This window comes from Varroa destructor, unplaced genomic scaffold, assembly GCF_002443255.2.
Source record: "Varroa destructor unplaced genomic scaffold, Vdes_3.0 BEIS01000001.1, whole genome shotgun sequence".
Taxonomy (NCBI): domain Eukaryota; kingdom Metazoa; phylum Arthropoda; class Arachnida; order Mesostigmata; family Varroidae; genus Varroa; species Varroa destructor.
Window position 1 is genome coordinate 2,597,584 of NW_019211454.1, and position 16,860 is coordinate 2,614,443.

Here is a 16,860-nt window from a genome sequence, read left to right on the forward strand (position 1 = left end):
ACTGCACTCAAAAAATATCTGTTATTAATGATGCCCTCCCAAGTTGCACTTTCAAATATGCAAAATTAACCTGATTCGTCTGGTTCTTTGTCCCCATCACAACGAAAGGTTCGGCATCGACGTCAGTTGGAAGAGGTCAGCCGCTTGGTCGACCGGACCGTCGGCGGCCTCGACAACATGCAGACGGTATTCAGACAGCTCAAGAACGTTATAGCTCAATGGGGTAATCACTTGCCGCTAACAAGCTCTTCGATAGAAGGATCAACCGCATCGTCGCTCCACAGAGAACAATCTCCGGCGTCTTCCTTTCATACGAGCACAGAAAGTAGTACGTCTCGAGGAGAGTTCTAAATCCTATGGAGACAGAAGCAAACGATTTTTATGCTTACGCGTTAGTGCCGACGCAATTCAGCAGGATGAGCAGCAAGCAATACTTAACCTGATTAACGAAACCGAAAAACGCATAGGTGGGCACCATCAGTGTGAAAGAGTCTCGCTGTTGTGCTGATGTCATAATCAACAAAAATGACGTGGTTATTATAATTGTAATAAAATTATTATGGATAACTGGATAGGAACATGAAGTGCATTGGTAGTGCACATCAAGCCTCTTAAGCTGGTGGATAGCAGCCGCACGGGATTTTAAAATCCTGAAAAATGGAGACTACTTCATTAGTGGGGTATGAATGTGATGAGTGATAAAATTAAAGTTAATGCATATAATTATGAAGAAAAACAGCAATGCAATGACGTACGCTGGCCATGCGTAGGGGACGGAGCGATGGATCAAGATTACAGTTATTATAGTTATTTCGTGCTTCCTATCCTAACCGTTGTTTAATGTGTTTGGTCATGGAAAAAGTATATGATGAATGAAACGAATGTTATTTGGATGTCGTGCAAGGAGAAATGCTAGAGTAGTTACGCTACATTTATAACTACGCGCGTAGCCTGAGTTCATTAGAACAAAAATTATTGATTGTCAATTACTGCCTCTGATAGAGGCTGCACAGGGGACACACTATATGTAATGGGAAGAAAAGTAATGGTTGAGTGCGTTATCGAACCCTATTATCTGTTGACTCGAACCTGAATTATCTAAAAAATGTTAATAAAAAATACTAAAAGCGGGGGGCGCTCGAAATAGTATCATCGAAGCATGTTGAAATAATACGATAGCTTGGGCAGCTGGTTTATCCAAGTCATTACAAACACATGGATGTGTATACAAAAAAAAGAAGCAGCAGTACGATCAAAACATAGAATACGCCATATACGTACGCGCTCAGTTCACAATCCCTACCAGTCATATATTTTCGGGTAAAACTTTTTTAATTAAATATTCTACCTATTGATATTAATATATGTGCAGAAAAATGTGTTTGTTCATAGTATTAAACATTATAATTAACGTAGCTTTTTTACAATCTGATCACACAGTTATTATTAACAGTTGGAAACGTAAAAGTTACAGTAAGGGACTTTATTAAAAATTGACAATCGCTTAATTTTTAAGTCATGTAACAGTTTTTCCGTCTACTCTCGTAGTCATTTGATCCCTGTTATTATGTAATTTAAATTATAAAAACAAAGTAACAGATAATGATTCTCTTACTGAATATTGGTCGTTGTGAATTACGGGTAAGCTGGTGTTAGCAATACACGAAGAGACAACAATGGAAAATAGTTCGAAAGTTTTTTGCTACTCGCATTATTCATTCACTGGATGGAAAAGGATGATAATAAATTAGACAAGATATTATTATGAAAAAACGCATGTTGTGTTTATTGGGTGAGAACAGTGGTCCATATTATGTAGAACATGCACTAAGTAGTGAAAGCGGGACTGCTAAGAAATGTGGAGGCTGTCGATAAGCGCAAAAAATCGGGAACTTCTATCGAGTTAATTAAAACTAAATAATACATAAGCAACGTCTGATTCCGGCATTGAAAGCTTAACACAGACGTAACTATTTGACTTCGATCTTTAGATCATGTACTCATTGTTAATTTATTCGTACTTTTAGTCTTGTACAACTGATAGCAAATAACGTTCAAAATAAGAAGGAAAACTTTGGCCGGTAACGCCATTGTCAAATGCGGTCAACAATAAGGGAAACAGAATAAACAGTAAAAAGTAAAATATGTGGAATACCTGAATATTTCTATCTTCTGTCAGGTTCTGTTTGAGCCCTACTCTACCGTATACATCACAGCTATCACGAGAAGAAGAGTACTGCTCCTGACATCATATTCCGTGTAAAGAACTTTGGAATGCGAGCTATGCAGGTGTAGATGTTAATCGCGGAGAAGGGCCGGCAGGCTCGTTCGACTACCCTCGAGTGTAGTTCAAGAAATCGCGCTGCCCAAAGATTTGGGAGGAATGATTCTGAAGTTCCTAATACTCAAGGTGTTGCTTAGTAGATGTGGATTTACGCAATTTAATGTATCAGGAATAAATCGAATAATCCTCTTTCTGCTACAAATACTAGATGTCAGGTTTCCGTCTGAGTCATTGAACACGGAATTTGACAGATGCAAGTATCGCTGATAGATGCTCGTAACATACATTATTAACTTAGTTATTGTTGAGGAGCTCTCAGTCATTAGTAAAATCAGTTGTTGAAAATGAGTTTCTCTGGCGTTACGCGAAATTGCACGCCTCTGACGCGATGCTTAAAACTGCTTACACAGTATATCACGTTTCACTGCAGGTATGATCAGATAAAGTAAGACAACAGAAATAATTCTATGTAGGCAAATTATGGTATTATAACAAAACAGTTGTATGCCAGCAGTGAAGTAACTACAGGTTTGTCGCAAAGAAATTTATTAAGCTAAGTATGACAGTTATCTTAAGAAAATCGTGCTCAATATGGCTACACTCATCTTGTAATTTATGGAATATAGCAGTCCAATTTGTAATACAAGCTCACGAATTCTGAGGTAGAAGACCTAGGGCTTCAAGCCTACTCAACCGGCTAGACCTAATCTTAATGTGCTGTTTGAAATTTTTCCAATATCAAGTGAAGATACTATGTGTCGCTTTCAGTCTTCAAATTTAAAAGAGGTTTTTTTGTAGCGGTAGGTTTTGTACAAAATAGCCGTTTGGAGATTATAAGTAAGTTTCTTGAATTTTTTTTCCGAATTTGAACACATATAATTAGACAGATTCACATATTTATTTTAACGTCGCAGGAACTTTCTATTCTAAGACTATATATTATATGAGTATATGACTATACAACTAGCTGTTTTGAACTATTTTGAAATATTTTTATAAACATCTTAAAATACCATCTTTACTCTTGCCTTGAGCACTCTAATAGCAAAAATGACCATATTTACTACTAGAAGAAACATTCTCTTCTGTAAACTCACCAATATATATCACACGCATTTATTTACATCACACGCATATCAGCAAAGCAGAGCATAATTTGTACTTTATATTAGAAGCACTAATAATAATAAAAATAGATATAAATTCAAGATTTATTTTGCTTGCCAGAACCTTACACTGCGTCTTAGCACGAAATACTTCACGTGAACAGTGTGTGTTTGCTATATAGACAGCAAATGAGATATTAGCTTTTTTATTATTTTCTATTGTGTCATTATGAACTGATAAGCATTTAGACCACATAATCTTCGTGCACATAATGGAATTTTCTTCTGTTACACAGCCAATCTGAAAGAGCAGGATTGTTACAATGCAATCCTATATCACCTTTACATTAATTGAGCACTGTAGTATGTGACATTATTAGTACACAGCGTCTATATATATGAGGACATATATGTACACTTTGTCCGGAAAGCCTCGTTAATCGTAATTCTTTTTTTAGCATTTTCCCAATTCATTTTTTAACATTCTCTCGGTCTTTCTTCCTTTCTCCGCCTTTTACTCTTACTCTTAACAGCATGTAACCTGTATTTCAGACTAGCAATTATCCGTGGTGTACGGTGTTGGTATATGATCATGTTCGTTTGGATAAATGAAGCGCTTTTTGCTTGGATGAAGTGATTGTCTGCATAGTCGGAATTCGACGAAATAGGTCACCAGAGCCGGTCGTTCATGTCGTTACTACGAATCCGATAGAACTTGGAAGGTTAATGTTAGCAATCATGAAATGATAATCTACTTTTCTGTTACAAAAGTAAAAATCAGTATAATTAAATCACTGTGAGTTACCATCCCGCGTACATAACAATCCCTTCCCGCGTACATAACAATCCCTTAATCATAAGAGGTAAATCTTTTTATTTTTTCGAAAAGCGCTTCACAGTTTCTTTTGCATTATAGTCATTATATATAGAGGTACATTTAACAATAATGTAGCAAGAACAGTCCATTAAGTTCGAAGGAATATCTACATAGATTAAGAAAATGTACATCCCTACATTTCTTTACATTTTCTCTCAAAGCTCAGCCCTATATACGTCTGCATATGAAAACATTTAGTTATTAAAATCAATCCACGTCTCTAGTTATAATGCCTCATAAATTGCTATGAACTCGTTCCTAGACTAAACGTCTCGCCGATCAAATTCAAATTCGCGAACATTTAACCGATGTGAGCTCCAGGTAAATTCCTGAAGACCGACACCTAATGCTGTGTTTGTTTACTAATTTTTTTGTGATTTCTCTTCTAAAAGACACGGTCGTGATACTGTCCATCATTGTTATTGTTGTTGTTGTTAGTTTGACCTTGTTGTCCTCCCGTGTGATGCCGTTGATGATGCTGTGGATGCCCGCCATGTTGCGGTTGAGCCATCTGTTGACGCCGTCGACTTTGAGCCAGAAACTCGAACATTGACTTGTCGTGCTGTGATAACATCTTGCCGAGGTCGGCTGTAAAGATATCGGGGCAAACAGCGAACGCAGCTAAGAATAAGGGAACCGCACTGTGCTATTTGTCGTTTTCGTAATTATGATGTGGTTTTGAAATTTTTGTACTAAGGCCCCATATAATCTGAATGCACGTTTTGGAAGTTGCGTGTTGTCAACTGCCTTAAACTGTCACATAACGCTAAGTAAACGTATTAAAGACTCACAACTTTGAAGACAGCTTGTTTCGGCACTACGAAACAATTTCAGCTTCCAAAACAGAACAACAAATTCCAGCACCCCATGCATTTATATCCAAATATTTTTGTTATGTGTTAGTCTGAGGTATGAAACTAATCGTAACGGTGAGACTATACTCTCAATCATATACAATTGACACTGTTTTTGTCGTTTCTTACAGGGCATAGGATCAGTCCAAAAGAAGTCATGATTAAGAGCATTGTCTGCATCTATTCGTTCTGCGGGATCTAACGTCAGCAGTTTGTCTACTAAATCCAACGCGAGTTGATCTTTGATATACATCGAGAGGCGTTGACGAACTTTTCGTTTCTGGTCCTTCGGCAACACCATTTTATGATATAGGTCCAACTTGTCGACATTTGGCCACGCCTAAGTTAACAAATCATAAGCGCCAAAAACGTCAATTAAGTGCATTACATTAATACGCTTTACTTACAATAAATACACGATTTATGGGGGGATGCGTAGAACCGTATGATTATATTTAACTGTATAAACGCTACATCTATGTGAACACAGAAAATTATTTTTGTTCAGTCCATGGAATCACATGATCTATCATCTTTTTTGGTTGGCAATATAAAACGACTTTTAATCGCAATGTGCACATTAGTTCTCATGTTCGAATTCGAACAACTAAAGCACCGTAAAAAAAGAACTTAAAATTATCGATCTTGTCTCTCTTTTACCTTGGTAGTGATGGACCCACACAACTGCACAATAAGAGTGAGTTGAGATTGCTCTGTAGACCCCTGCATAATCGGTGTTCGTGTCCACAGCTCAGCCATAATGCATCCCGCTCCCCACATATCAACAGCGGCTGTATAATTGCGTTCTCCGAGAAGAAGTTCCGGAGGACGGTACCATAGCGTCACAACACGGTTGGTATAGCTGGAACGGCAAAATGTTGTTTCAACAGTAACATTAATGTTATTATTACAGTACGTAAAGTATTGTGTTCCTTTAAAGTTGCTTGAGATGGAGAAAAACAAGGCCAAGTTTAGGTAGACAATTTTGCGTTTTTTGTTAGTTAGGTAAATTTATGATATTTAATCATACTTACCGATTCGGCATGTCCTTTTTTGGTGGACTAAACGCTCGTGCGAGACCAAAATCGGCAAGTTTAAGAACACCATTCTTCGTGATAAGGATATTTGCCGCTTTCATATCTCTATGAAGGATTTTGTTTTCATGGATAAAGTATAATCCATTGAGCAGCTGTTGCATCACCTGGTTATTCGTCATCCGAAACCCGAAAACACGCGCACAAAGACACATAGGAATATGGATATTTACTTAATGGTTACGAAGCCCAAAAATAACCCACTGATTTGATTAAAAATACAAGTCCTTCTTGAGCGTCGTCAAATCCATTTTTTTTATTACCTTTTTTATTTCTCCGGGAGAGAATTTCACGTTAACGTTGCTTAATAGTCCGGCCAGATCATGCTCGCAGAAATCGAACACAAGATAGAAGGTCGCTTTACACTGATTCGCCGAACTCGCTGTAATGAGAGGCAGTTACCATAATGCCGCTTAACATTCATTTATCTTTCTTTGCTAAATTAATGACAGACTAACAAATGAATCCGAAGAAATAGTACAAGTAATCTGTTTCATCTAAAATGTCATCTAAAAATAGCATCGTATAAAGTCTCTGAAACATTTTTTTAACAAGGACGGTTTTAATTAGCAAGCGTTTTCATATGTGATTTACAGCGTTTCACCAAAACCCCTGAACGAAGGTCTATTAAAAAATCTTTTTGGATCTTCTATCGTACATATAGGCAGTTTACCCAGTTTTCTGGTAACTGCGAGAACATAAAATCTTAGATCTAAAAGTTCAGATTTTGATGAACCTTCAAATCTGCTAGCAAAAAAGATGTATACTACTGCTTACCTTTGGTACGGCATATCTCAATGAGATTGACTACATTTTCATTTTTAAGTAGCTGTAGAATACGGATTTCCCGAAGTGCCGTTATGGGAAACCCCTCTTTCTCATTATCCATTAAAACTTTTTTTAAAGCGACCAATTTCTTTGTTTGGCGATGCTTTGCCTTAAACACCTCCCTAAAATCAAAGCATACTTTTTAGAATATTGTACGTTTAAGACAACAGTATTATTAACGATTGAAAAAAAAAAAGATGAAGAGCTCAGTATATAGATTCGCAGATCCACCTAACGCCCATTTCGGAAAATGCAAATAAGGTCCTAGGGAAGTTGTTGACTTTTTAGAGCTCTTTTGCGAGCCAAGGCTAATAGTACAATTCTGCATTAAAATTCTTATAAATTCCTTGGTTAGCTAACTAAAGAAATTTTTAAATTTAATTGAGGAGCTAAAAGTTACATAACAAAATGCTGTACAAATTGACATTTTATCCATATAACAAAATTTCGTGCGAACTGACATTTAATCACGCTTTGAAAGTCATTTAATTACAAGGTAATCAAGGCGAATTTTCTAACGTCGCTTCTAACGTCACGTTCTACTAATTTTTATTAGTGTTCATTATAACGCATTTGCAACATAAAAACATAAAAAGTTGCGTCTGTTTAAGATAGACAAATTATAGCAGTAAAACTGCCTCATTTTCTTCACCACAATTAAATAACTATTTTTTAATTTTTTTCATTGCAAAGCGACCATGCCATTATTATGACTAACTCCTTGTAATGAATACACCTAATTTTTTTTCTAAACAGTATGCTATTTTTTATCGATTCCTTGACAAGGATTTCATGGAATGTATGTCCGGCGTTAATGATAATCACTGTAGGTTTTATTTTTTTTTAATAATTTTAATAATCTCAAGTAAGCTTTTTTATTTTCTGTATAGGTAGGTACTCACATCGGCTGTTTCAGCTCTGGAAATTTTGGGGGTAAGTTTTATGCTTTTTTGTCTTCGTCTATTAAAGAACAAATCTCGAGTTACTAAATTTATTTAGGGCTATGTCCTGCCCTATTCAGGAAACACTATCTAAGACCGTTAATAGGAACGTATAATATTAAAAAGTCGGTATACGAAACGTCGTTTCTTACGTTACAAGACAATAATCGGATGATTTTGGAATGGAAAAACATGGTTTATTCATTGTGTTTTTATTATATTCTTTCTAAATCATTTAATTACCTAGTGTAAAAGGTTTAGCTTACCCGAAAGTCCCTTGGCCGATCTTGGTGACTTTCTCATATTTGTTGATATCATCGCAGAATGGAAAGTTAAAATCGTCAATTTTTGACATCAGAGTATTTGCGTAGGTCGAGGCCATCTTGCAGAACGTAACCAGCAGACAACGCTTTAATGGACTCCCTTGATTGCGTACTTGCAACACTTGACACTTTAACGAAATCAAAGTCAAATTTACAGTTTCTTATTTTTAGACAGCGCTCCCCAACCGACTACGCCTACTTATTAGCCACCGTCAGCACGTGGTATTTAATGAAGGCAAAAAGCACAACTTACTTTCATGCATCTTCTAAGCCGACATAAGGCAACATTTCATCATTTCCAACTCAAACTCTCGAAGCCGCACACATTAAAACAGCCAAGTTGTGTTTATAAACATACAATAGCAGTAATGCAAATACCCGGCCATCGACTCGATGGCGTCTTGATGCATAGCAACTACTGAAATAGAGAGACGATAGAAAGTCAAGTCTCTGAAAACTATTTTATCATATATAATATCAACAAAAGGCTATATATATATTTGGCAGTTTCGCTGTCATGGCCTAATGAGGATGCCAACTGTCTAGCATCTACCTTTTTGATTTTACAAAAAAAGTCGAAATATGATGAATTCTATGAATCACCATAATCCATCCATGAACTATCAACTGCCATGACGAACATGCTCTCTTGTTCATCAATTTTTTTAATTTGATGGTCTGCCCGGCTTGATACGTTTGAAATTGGCGCCATTTTCGGCACGTAGCTTTGTGGTTACTGGTGGTTTCGAATTCAAAATACATCCGCCCGCTTGTTTTTCTTCGCGTCAAGCGTTGTTTGTGCTGCTACATTTCGTCGCCTGTGGAGCCGGTACGTAATCCATTGAAATCAGTGTTATTTTATTGACGTTAATGTGTATTTCATTGATTTGTGGCTAGTGAAACCCTCAATGGCTTGAACTATATCTAGATAACTGGTGAACTAATGTAAAATTTCAGATTCAAATATGCTGAAGTTCGCAACAAGCATAGTGTACTAAATAACCGCACCTCAAACTAGTCACAAAAGAAAACGATGGTTGACAATGTTAGGTATTAGGAAACCACTAGGCGCTTGGCAATGCATAAGACTCTAACGGAGATAATCTTGTTTGATTTCATCCAAATCCTTAATATGCTACCCAAGTTTGGAGTACATAATAACTGGTGGATTAAACAACGGCTTTACGTTGTCACTATAATAGGAATGGCGCCATTTGAGCCGATAACGACAAACCTTGTAGATTTCATCTGCTGATCTTATATTTGATGAGCTATTTCGTGGCCAGAGCCATAATTGTGACACGCAGGAGTGCCTGACCTGTAGAATTCGCTCGATGCGCCAAAGCTTGCACGTTATTGGGAACAGTGTACGGCGAATTTAGGCTTGAGTGGACAATCTATGTAACGAGTGGTCACATTTGCTAAAAGCTATATACGAAGGACACAAGATAGTTTAGGTTAGAAACCGAACGCAACCAGGTGCAATTTGTTCCGTGCCAAGAGTCAGACGTGTGAGGCGGTGGTTAAAAGCTAGACGGCCCGTAAAACTCAAAACATGTTTATAAGCTAATAGTGTATAATGAATTTTACCAATAAATTATTGGTATCACTTGCCGAATCGACGAACTGGAAACCACTACACCTGCCATTCTACAGAAAAAAACAAAATTGCCTATTTTCTTCAGAGTTGATTTCGTCTTCTGCTGTTGTTTGCTAATCGTAAGGTGCCATTGTTAGGACGTTTTTACGCTTGTTGTAAATAGGCTTAACATTATTGTTATTGAAGCTGCTGTCTGGCGTACTTAGCGCAACATGCGCAACTACTTGTTATTGTTTATTATTATCCAACGTATAAGTTTTATGGAATTTCAGCTGAGAAATTACATTTCTTAGATTAGTACTTACATCCGAAGTAGTTAAGATAGTAAAGGTTCATGCGTGTTGAAAATTGTTGTCCAAGTTTAACAACAATCTACGATCAGCCAAGCCATATTTGGTTATGTTCTGTGGTAGAGTTATGTATACTGTTTAATAAGACAGACCAGCATTTTCCAGTTTTCATTCTGCGCTAATTACAGGTGCATACGCGTCGCGTATAATTTCGAGTAGACGCAATACGATGATGCCGGTTGGGTTCTGCATTTAAACATCATTTTTTTTCTTTATTCATTTTTTTTTACAGAACTAACATAAATCATAATAAAATGGCTGATACCGATCTGCTCGACTACGAGGATGAGGAGGAGCAGACTACAACTCAAACGCCCGCGGCGGCGGCAGGTGATGCCGCTGTTGTCGGGGATACCGGGGCTGGCAAAGAAGTAAAGAAGCCCGCTGGCGGTTACGTATCAATTCACTCATCAGGCTTTCGAGATTTCCTCCTTAAACCGGAGTTACTTAGGGCTATAGTAGATTGCGGCTTTGAACATCCTTCGGCCGGTAAGTATTAAGGCAGAACAGGCGGACGTTTTTACATTATTTTTTTGAGGATGTTGTATTATGCACACAAGATTTCACCACTAAGGTATTTATTTGCGCGGTTCTGTAGAGCTCTCATCTACAGATATAAGATCCCGCATGTTTGGAGCTTGCTTTGGAACTGATTCAAATATTACTTCAAACCAAAGCTTACAGGAATGGCTACCAGATTTGCGAGTTCACTTGTTGAGCCCTGATCCATTATATTATAGGGTGACCCGCCATGCCAGCAGGGATAGCCTCGTTAGGATTCTGTCATTTCCTTTTTCAACCTACCTAGCGGTGTAGCCTTGTGTAGCTCGTTAAACGTTTCGCTATGTTTACATTTATGCGTAGTAATAATAACGGTCAACGTATAAACATTATATATATACCGAGGATATGGTTAACAACTACGGATTTACTAGTTCGCTTTTGCAGCTGATTTATCTTAATGACCGACTATTGTCATAATGTGTGTGTTTGTGTGTATTACAGTTCAACATGAATGTATTCCACAGGCGATCCTTGGTATGGATGTATTGTGCCAGGCCAAGTCGGGTATGGGCAAGACGGCTGTGTTCGTTCTTGCTACTCTTCAACAGCTTGAGCCTGTCGACGGCGAGGTTCGTAGTTAAGACTTTTTATTGCCGACAATGAGCAAACTCTTTGGATTGCAAAGAGCACATTAACTTACTAAGTAAAGTATGCCACCGACAAACCTAGCGTATTTCACCGCGGCAGCATAGCCCACTTTGTTTAGCAGTATACCTCATTCAGTAATATTGTGGCGATTATCTACTCGTTTGGCCTGGCTAGGTGTCGGTGTTGGTCATGTGCCACACACGCGAGCTGGCGTTTCAGATCTCGAAGGAGTACGAGCGCTTTTCGAAGTACATGACCGGCGTTCGTGTGGGGGTATTCTTCGGAGGTCTGGCCATTGCGAACGACGAGAAGACCCTCAAGACAGCTTGTCCTCACATCGTAGTCGGCACCCCCGGACGCATCCTCGCGCTTGTCAACACCAAGAAACTCTCGCTGAAGAACATCAAGCACTTTGTGCTCGATGAGTGCGACAAGATGCTCGACTCACTCGGTTAGTTGTTAATGCAAATCTGCACATTCTGTGTATATTGCATCATAACGCTTGTTTTTAGAAAAGTGTGTGTCATCTAGGAAAATTTCTTTTGTTTTTCTCTTTCTATCGTATTTTTTATATGGTACTAGTAATACACATCCGGCATACATGCATTTTTGTAATTGATAAACGAATAATAAAATGCACCGTATTTGTTGTATGCCTACTTCGCACTAGCGTACCCCCTGCTTTGGCGGCATGGTTCATTCTAAATCAAGATCTTTCTGTGCTTTTCCTACCAAAGACTCGATCATACATCAAAAGCGTTTACAAAAATTCTAGTGTTTTATGTACGTGGCTCAAGTCGTACTTATATATGAGACCCTGTCAGTGTTTATTAAGACTATCTGGCTTTCGCTGTTATTTTCAGGTAATTCACGTCTGTCCATGTTTCTATCTGTCGCGGCAGGGTAGCAGCCCCGCTGATGACAGCCTTTCGCCAACGAGCAATCAAGATTCAACAGCAATCAGCTAGCTTGCGCGGAAACGATACTACCGCTGTGGTGCAGCACACACCGTCCTTGAGCTCGAAACTAAACAAACAAACAAAAATATTACCTTCATCTCTTCTGACCGTGAACACTTTTTGACCAACAGCAAAATCAAATCTGAATCAAAACAAGCAGCAACATCAGCAGCAGCAAAGTTCTCAAATGATCTCAAAACTTGAAACCCGTAGAACCTCAATAGTGAATCAACAGACAAGCTGTTTGGCTGACATTATTTGATGTCCCTCTTACCTCCAGCAGTGCACTCCGGCATCACCCATACCATGGTGTGCTAGAGAGAAGTGAATGCAAGTCAGCTGATCGACTCTTCAAAAAAAAACATTAAAAAATCCTATTTTACACACATGATCCTTCATCACTAAAACGTCCACTGTTAGCCTCTTCCGCGCGTCCTCGGATCGTGGACCTCGGGCAAGGTCCGCGTCGCTTCCGAACAGTTGTTCCGATCAGTTGTTGTCATCAAGCTGATCTGACTAGTTATCGATGGTCTCAAGGGCGTGTTGCACAAGAAAGGCTCGTCCTAGAAGTGCCCTATTATGTGCGCTGATGTTTTACTGATCGATCAATTGATGAATGAGAATAAGGGAATGCGCGTGCCATAATGTTAGCACGCTGGCGGTGAATGGCTCGCTGGCAGAGTCTGTCGGGTGTCCGGGGGCCTAGCTATATACATTGTTCTTCTCGCTGCATTGCGATTACTCCACGTGTCCTTTAATACAGGTACATAAGTGGCAAGTGATGCTTGCGCCCTCTGTGCTGTTACTACGCCGGAGGCCGAGGATGGCTCCGATGATGATTGTGACCCGTCGAGATGTTCGGTGTCAACGTGCTGTGTGTTGCTGCTGCTGCCCGGCTGATGTGTGTTGGGTCGGAGGAAGACGAAGTAGAGTGAAGTCTAAAGCGGCGGCGGCCGCCCGATCTCTCTCGGATGGAGGCTCAACTCGTGTACTATCTAACTACTACAGAGTACTGGCCACCCTCAGTCGCTTTCTCGCGTTCACTGACTGATATTATTACAATGTACTCTCTATGGCGAAGAAATTTGTTTATCACACGGAACATCCAATTACAATAGCTCAATTCCCTCCTCTCGCCCTGGTTTCTCTTACCTAGTAGACACGGCTGTTCCACCTGTTTCTAGTTTATTTTTCTAAAGAATCCCTAATTAAAGAGAATCGCGTTTCGGTGTGTGTGTGTGCGCGTAGAGTACTGTGTGCGAATGGTGCTGTTACTAAATCGGGTTGAATTTATGATGCTCATCTTTTCGGTGGTGTCCTATTGGTTTCATTTACACGCCTAAGCGGAAGTATTCGTAACTCCATATGTGACAAGTTAAACTATAAAAGTATATATCTTTTCGCCCATTCTGGTCCCATCCCTATCGATGTCCACCTTCAATGCTAACCATATGTTACACGTTTGTGCTGATCTGTTTCGTATTTGTGTATGTATGACAGATATGCGACGGGACGTTCAGGAAATCTACCGTAATACGCCCACCGAGAAGCAGGTGATGATGTTCTCAGCTACGTTGTCTAAGGAAATTCGGCCTGTCTGCCTGAAATTCATGCAGGACGCCATGCAGGTATACGTTGACAATGAAGCAAAACTCACACTTCACGGCCTTCAACAGTATTACGTCAAGCTGAAGGACAACGAGAAAAACCGCAAGCTGTTTGAACTTCTTGATGTACTCGAGTTCAACCAAGTGAGTTCTATTAGGACTAGAGGTATTTAACCGATAAAGATCCTTCTAACTTCTGAGGTCCCATTGTGTGAAAATGTATAGGGTCATGCTAGAAATATTAAGCGAGTCTTATACTGGTTATTCACTTTCGATTGTCCGTATCTAACTTATTAATTATATATATCTATCTTACCTTTCAGGTCGTGATCTTCGTTAAGAGCGTACAACGTTGCATGGCGCTTTCGCAGCTGCTAGCCGAACAGAACTTCCCGGCGATCGCCATTCATCGTGCGATGACACAAGAGGAGCGCCTTTCGCGCTATCAACAATTCAAAGACTTCCAAAAGCGTATTCTCGTTGCGACCAACTTGTTTGGGCGTGGTATGGATATCGAACGTGTAAACATCGTTTTCAACTATGACATGCCTGAGAATACGGATACGTACCTTCACAGGTATGACTAAACCACCAATGCAATAAAATCTAAACAATGCTAATCTAGTATATTTAGTTTGTTAAAGTATTTTATATTAGAATACACTTCAATAACGTAGTTTACATATTAAGAATTGTTCTTTGTGGGTATATCAACCAGTGGTTTTGTAACGTAGGTCTAAAAGGTAAATTATTAAAATGCAAGTTGCCCCGCTCTCGTTTTGAAGATTAGAATGACGATGATTTTGTCATTTTTTCCGTATTGCAGAGTTGCCCGAGCTGGTCGTTTCGGTACTAAAGGTCTTGCGGTGACGTTTGTGTCCGATGGTGAAGACGCCAAGACACTGAATGACGTACAGGACCGATTTGATGTCAGCATCCTGGAACTTCCCGACGAAATCGACATCTCCTCATACATTGAAACAAACTGAGCGCGTAAATCCGGAGAACCAGTATAATTTCCCTCATTCGCTCGTAGTGTTGATAACTACTGCATTAAATCAACAAGGACAGCTATGACGTTTGTCTAGCATGGCACATGCTTCAGAAGTTTTTTTTATTAATAAATATTATTGCTAATACGACAATTATACTACACAGTATCATCATTATGTTATGTTTACCGACCTCTGTTGAGTTACTTAACATCATCTGCGGCTGTTTGGACAGTAATACTAAGACTTCAGTAACAGTGCTAATACGCACACCCTGCGCCCCACTGAGTGCAGCCAGAAGTGCATCACATCGAAAAATTGTTTTGAGGTTATTGCAGGCAAAATCGAGTCATCCGAAATGCTCGTATTTCTGCAAGTAATTTGTTTTAAGTATTGACGAATATATCTTTGCTAGAAATAGACGGCTTTGAAGATGGTTTTGGGCTTGTACAAATAGCAGCTAGAAAATTGTATACAAATACATCAACGTGGTTAGATAAAGAACGAAAATTTAATCCAGAGTGAATCGTGTTTGCTTGGCCTGATCTCGGGCAAAGGACATTTCAATAATCAATCTAACGCAGTGCCTATTTCTCATAAACATAAGTGTAATAGGAAGAAACGAATAAAGGAAATTTGGGCAGAATCCAAGTTGAACCACAAAAGTTATATTTTTTATAGGAATCGAAGATCTATAGACGAGAGTAAATTTATTTACAAAATAAGGCGACGAAAAATTAAAACTTGTATGGGCATTGTGAGGAAAGGGAGCAAGTAGATGCTACAACCTGTCATTATTACCGAAAGATTACGAATAAATATCGAACGTTCATTTTGTCCATTACATGCATTCTATCCCTCCTATTTACATGCACGAATAATGATACATATACATACATTTCACGCAGAATTAAACCAGTCGACGCCTATGGTCATCATAAAAATCTTTTTTGAGATTTTCTGATAGTACAGGTAAAAATTGTAATATCCTGCTTCTAACAACTTGCTCACATCACCTACGTAGTAAAAGGAAAGAGAAAATGCTAGGAAATTCGTGTTTGGTCTAAGCTGAGTAGCTATAGAAATTATTTACATTACTAAACGTCAGGATCGATTGAAAAAATAAAATTCAAGCTAACAAAAATCAGCAGAAAACGTTCTTTTTTTGAAGACAATTTTCTCATAATTATGTCGTCATTTTTTCCAAGCAAATTATCACCTCAATTAACATCAAGTTAGTTCTCAGTAAAACTGCGATATTCTTCTAGATAACCTATATTCTCAACTATATATACTAATTAGTTAATTCGCGAAGTCATTTTCAACGATGGCTCGATAATAAAGTAGGGGAAAAGTATTAAGGAAGAGCTGTAGAGTAAAATATTCGTAAGTTGACCTGACCTTCAGTACATCGTGAGCATTAAACTATGTCTGTGGAGAGCCTAATTGTAGTTACTCACTTCTATCTTAACATCTCAACATATGTATACAGGTTTTTGAAACTATAGATTCCGCCTAATTTGGCGAGTATTTCAAGTTCTTTCTGTATGATTTAGTGCACAACCGATACACCATCAACTTTTCGTGTGTATGTGGCGGGTATCAAGGTTCCGATAGGACTTGTTACAGAAGTGGACAAGTTGGCGGTCGAAATACTCACATATGAGGTCTTATATTCGTCGCAGATTTCAAATGCGACGTTTATACGAAAAGTCAGAGTGATGATAATGTTCAAATTGACCGCATACACTGAGGTTGCTGCTTGCAACGCTAGCTGGGACACTCTACGTGCCATAGGTGATTCGTTCTGCTTCATACAAGGACTAGACGCTTTTACAGTTAGAACGCAACAATGAGCTAATTTGTATTGAACGACTGTAAGAAGGTGTCATT

The 16,860-nt window shown here is 38.7% G+C and overlaps 3 protein-coding genes across 10 annotated transcripts in view; 2 read left to right on the forward strand and 1 right to left on the reverse strand.

Annotated features, from left to right (window-relative positions):
- The window catches only part of LOC111243332 (protein Aster-B-like), a 36,318-nt gene extending 34,545 nt beyond the window's left edge, over positions 1-1,773 (forward strand). For all 7 annotated transcript variants that reach the window (XM_022788718.2, XM_022788743.2, XM_022788736.2 and 4 more), the window contains one exon: positions 109-1,773. In XM_022788718.2, the coding sequence (XP_022644453.1) occupies positions 109-351 (243 nt within the window). In that variant the 3' untranslated portion in view covers positions 352-1,773. The remainder of the gene's footprint in view (positions 1-108) is intronic.
- Positions 1,774-3,471: 1,698 nt separating this feature from the next.
- Cdk9 (Cyclin-dependent kinase 9) lies at positions 3,472-8,715 on the reverse strand. The gene is made up of 8 exons (XM_022788999.2): positions 8,561-8,715; positions 8,251-8,435; positions 6,993-7,165; positions 6,479-6,597; positions 6,156-6,322; positions 5,782-5,983; positions 5,251-5,461; positions 3,472-4,855 (listed from the first exon to the last, which is right to left on the reverse strand). Exons 1-8 carry the CDS (start codon positions 8,564-8,566, stop codon positions 4,653-4,655), a joined length of 1,266 nt encoding a protein of 421 aa, XP_022644734.1. The 5' UTR covers positions 8,567-8,715; the 3' UTR covers positions 3,472-4,652.
- Positions 8,716-8,984: 269 nt separating this feature from the next.
- On the forward strand, positions 8,985-15,632 carry Hel25E (ATP-dependent RNA helicase 25E). Of its 2 annotated transcripts, none has more exons than XM_022789000.2 (7): positions 8,985-9,136; positions 10,490-10,746; positions 11,263-11,390; positions 11,584-11,860; positions 13,869-14,119; positions 14,299-14,552; positions 14,802-15,632. In XM_022789000.2, exons 2-7 carry the CDS (start codon positions 10,512-10,514, stop codon positions 14,962-14,964), a joined length of 1,308 nt encoding a protein of 435 aa, XP_022644735.1. In that variant the 5' UTR covers positions 8,985-9,136; positions 10,490-10,511; the 3' UTR covers positions 14,965-15,632. The 2 variants fall into 2 exon arrangements, with proteins under 2 accessions (XP_022644735.1, XP_022644736.1); XM_022789001.2 differs by lacking the exon at positions 8,985-9,136 and adding an exon at positions 9,600-10,026.
- Positions 15,633-16,860: the final 1,228 nt, after the last annotated feature.

Excerpts from the sequence above, each read along its gene's own strand:
- Cdk9 (XM_022788999.2), bottom strand. Across the intron at positions 6,598-6,992 it reads TGAGATATGCCGTACCAAAG|CGAGTTCGGCGAATCAGTGT; the intron begins GTAAGCAGTAGT and ends CTCTCATTACAG. Across the intron at positions 5,984-6,155 it reads AAAAAGGACATGCCGAATCG|CTATACCAACCGTGTTGTGA; the intron begins GTAAGTATGATT and ends TTGCCGTTCCAG.
- Hel25E (XM_022789000.2), top strand. The coding sequence starts at position 10,512 with ATGGCTGATACCGATCTGCTCGACTACGAGGATGAGGAGGAGCAGACT. Across the intron at positions 10,747-11,262 it reads CTTTGAACATCCTTCGGCCG|TTCAACATGAATGTATTCCA; the intron begins GTAAGTATTAAG and ends TGTGTATTACAG. Across the intron at positions 11,861-13,868 it reads CAAGATGCTCGACTCACTCG|ATATGCGACGGGACGTTCAG; the intron begins GTTAGTTGTTAA and ends TATGTATGACAG.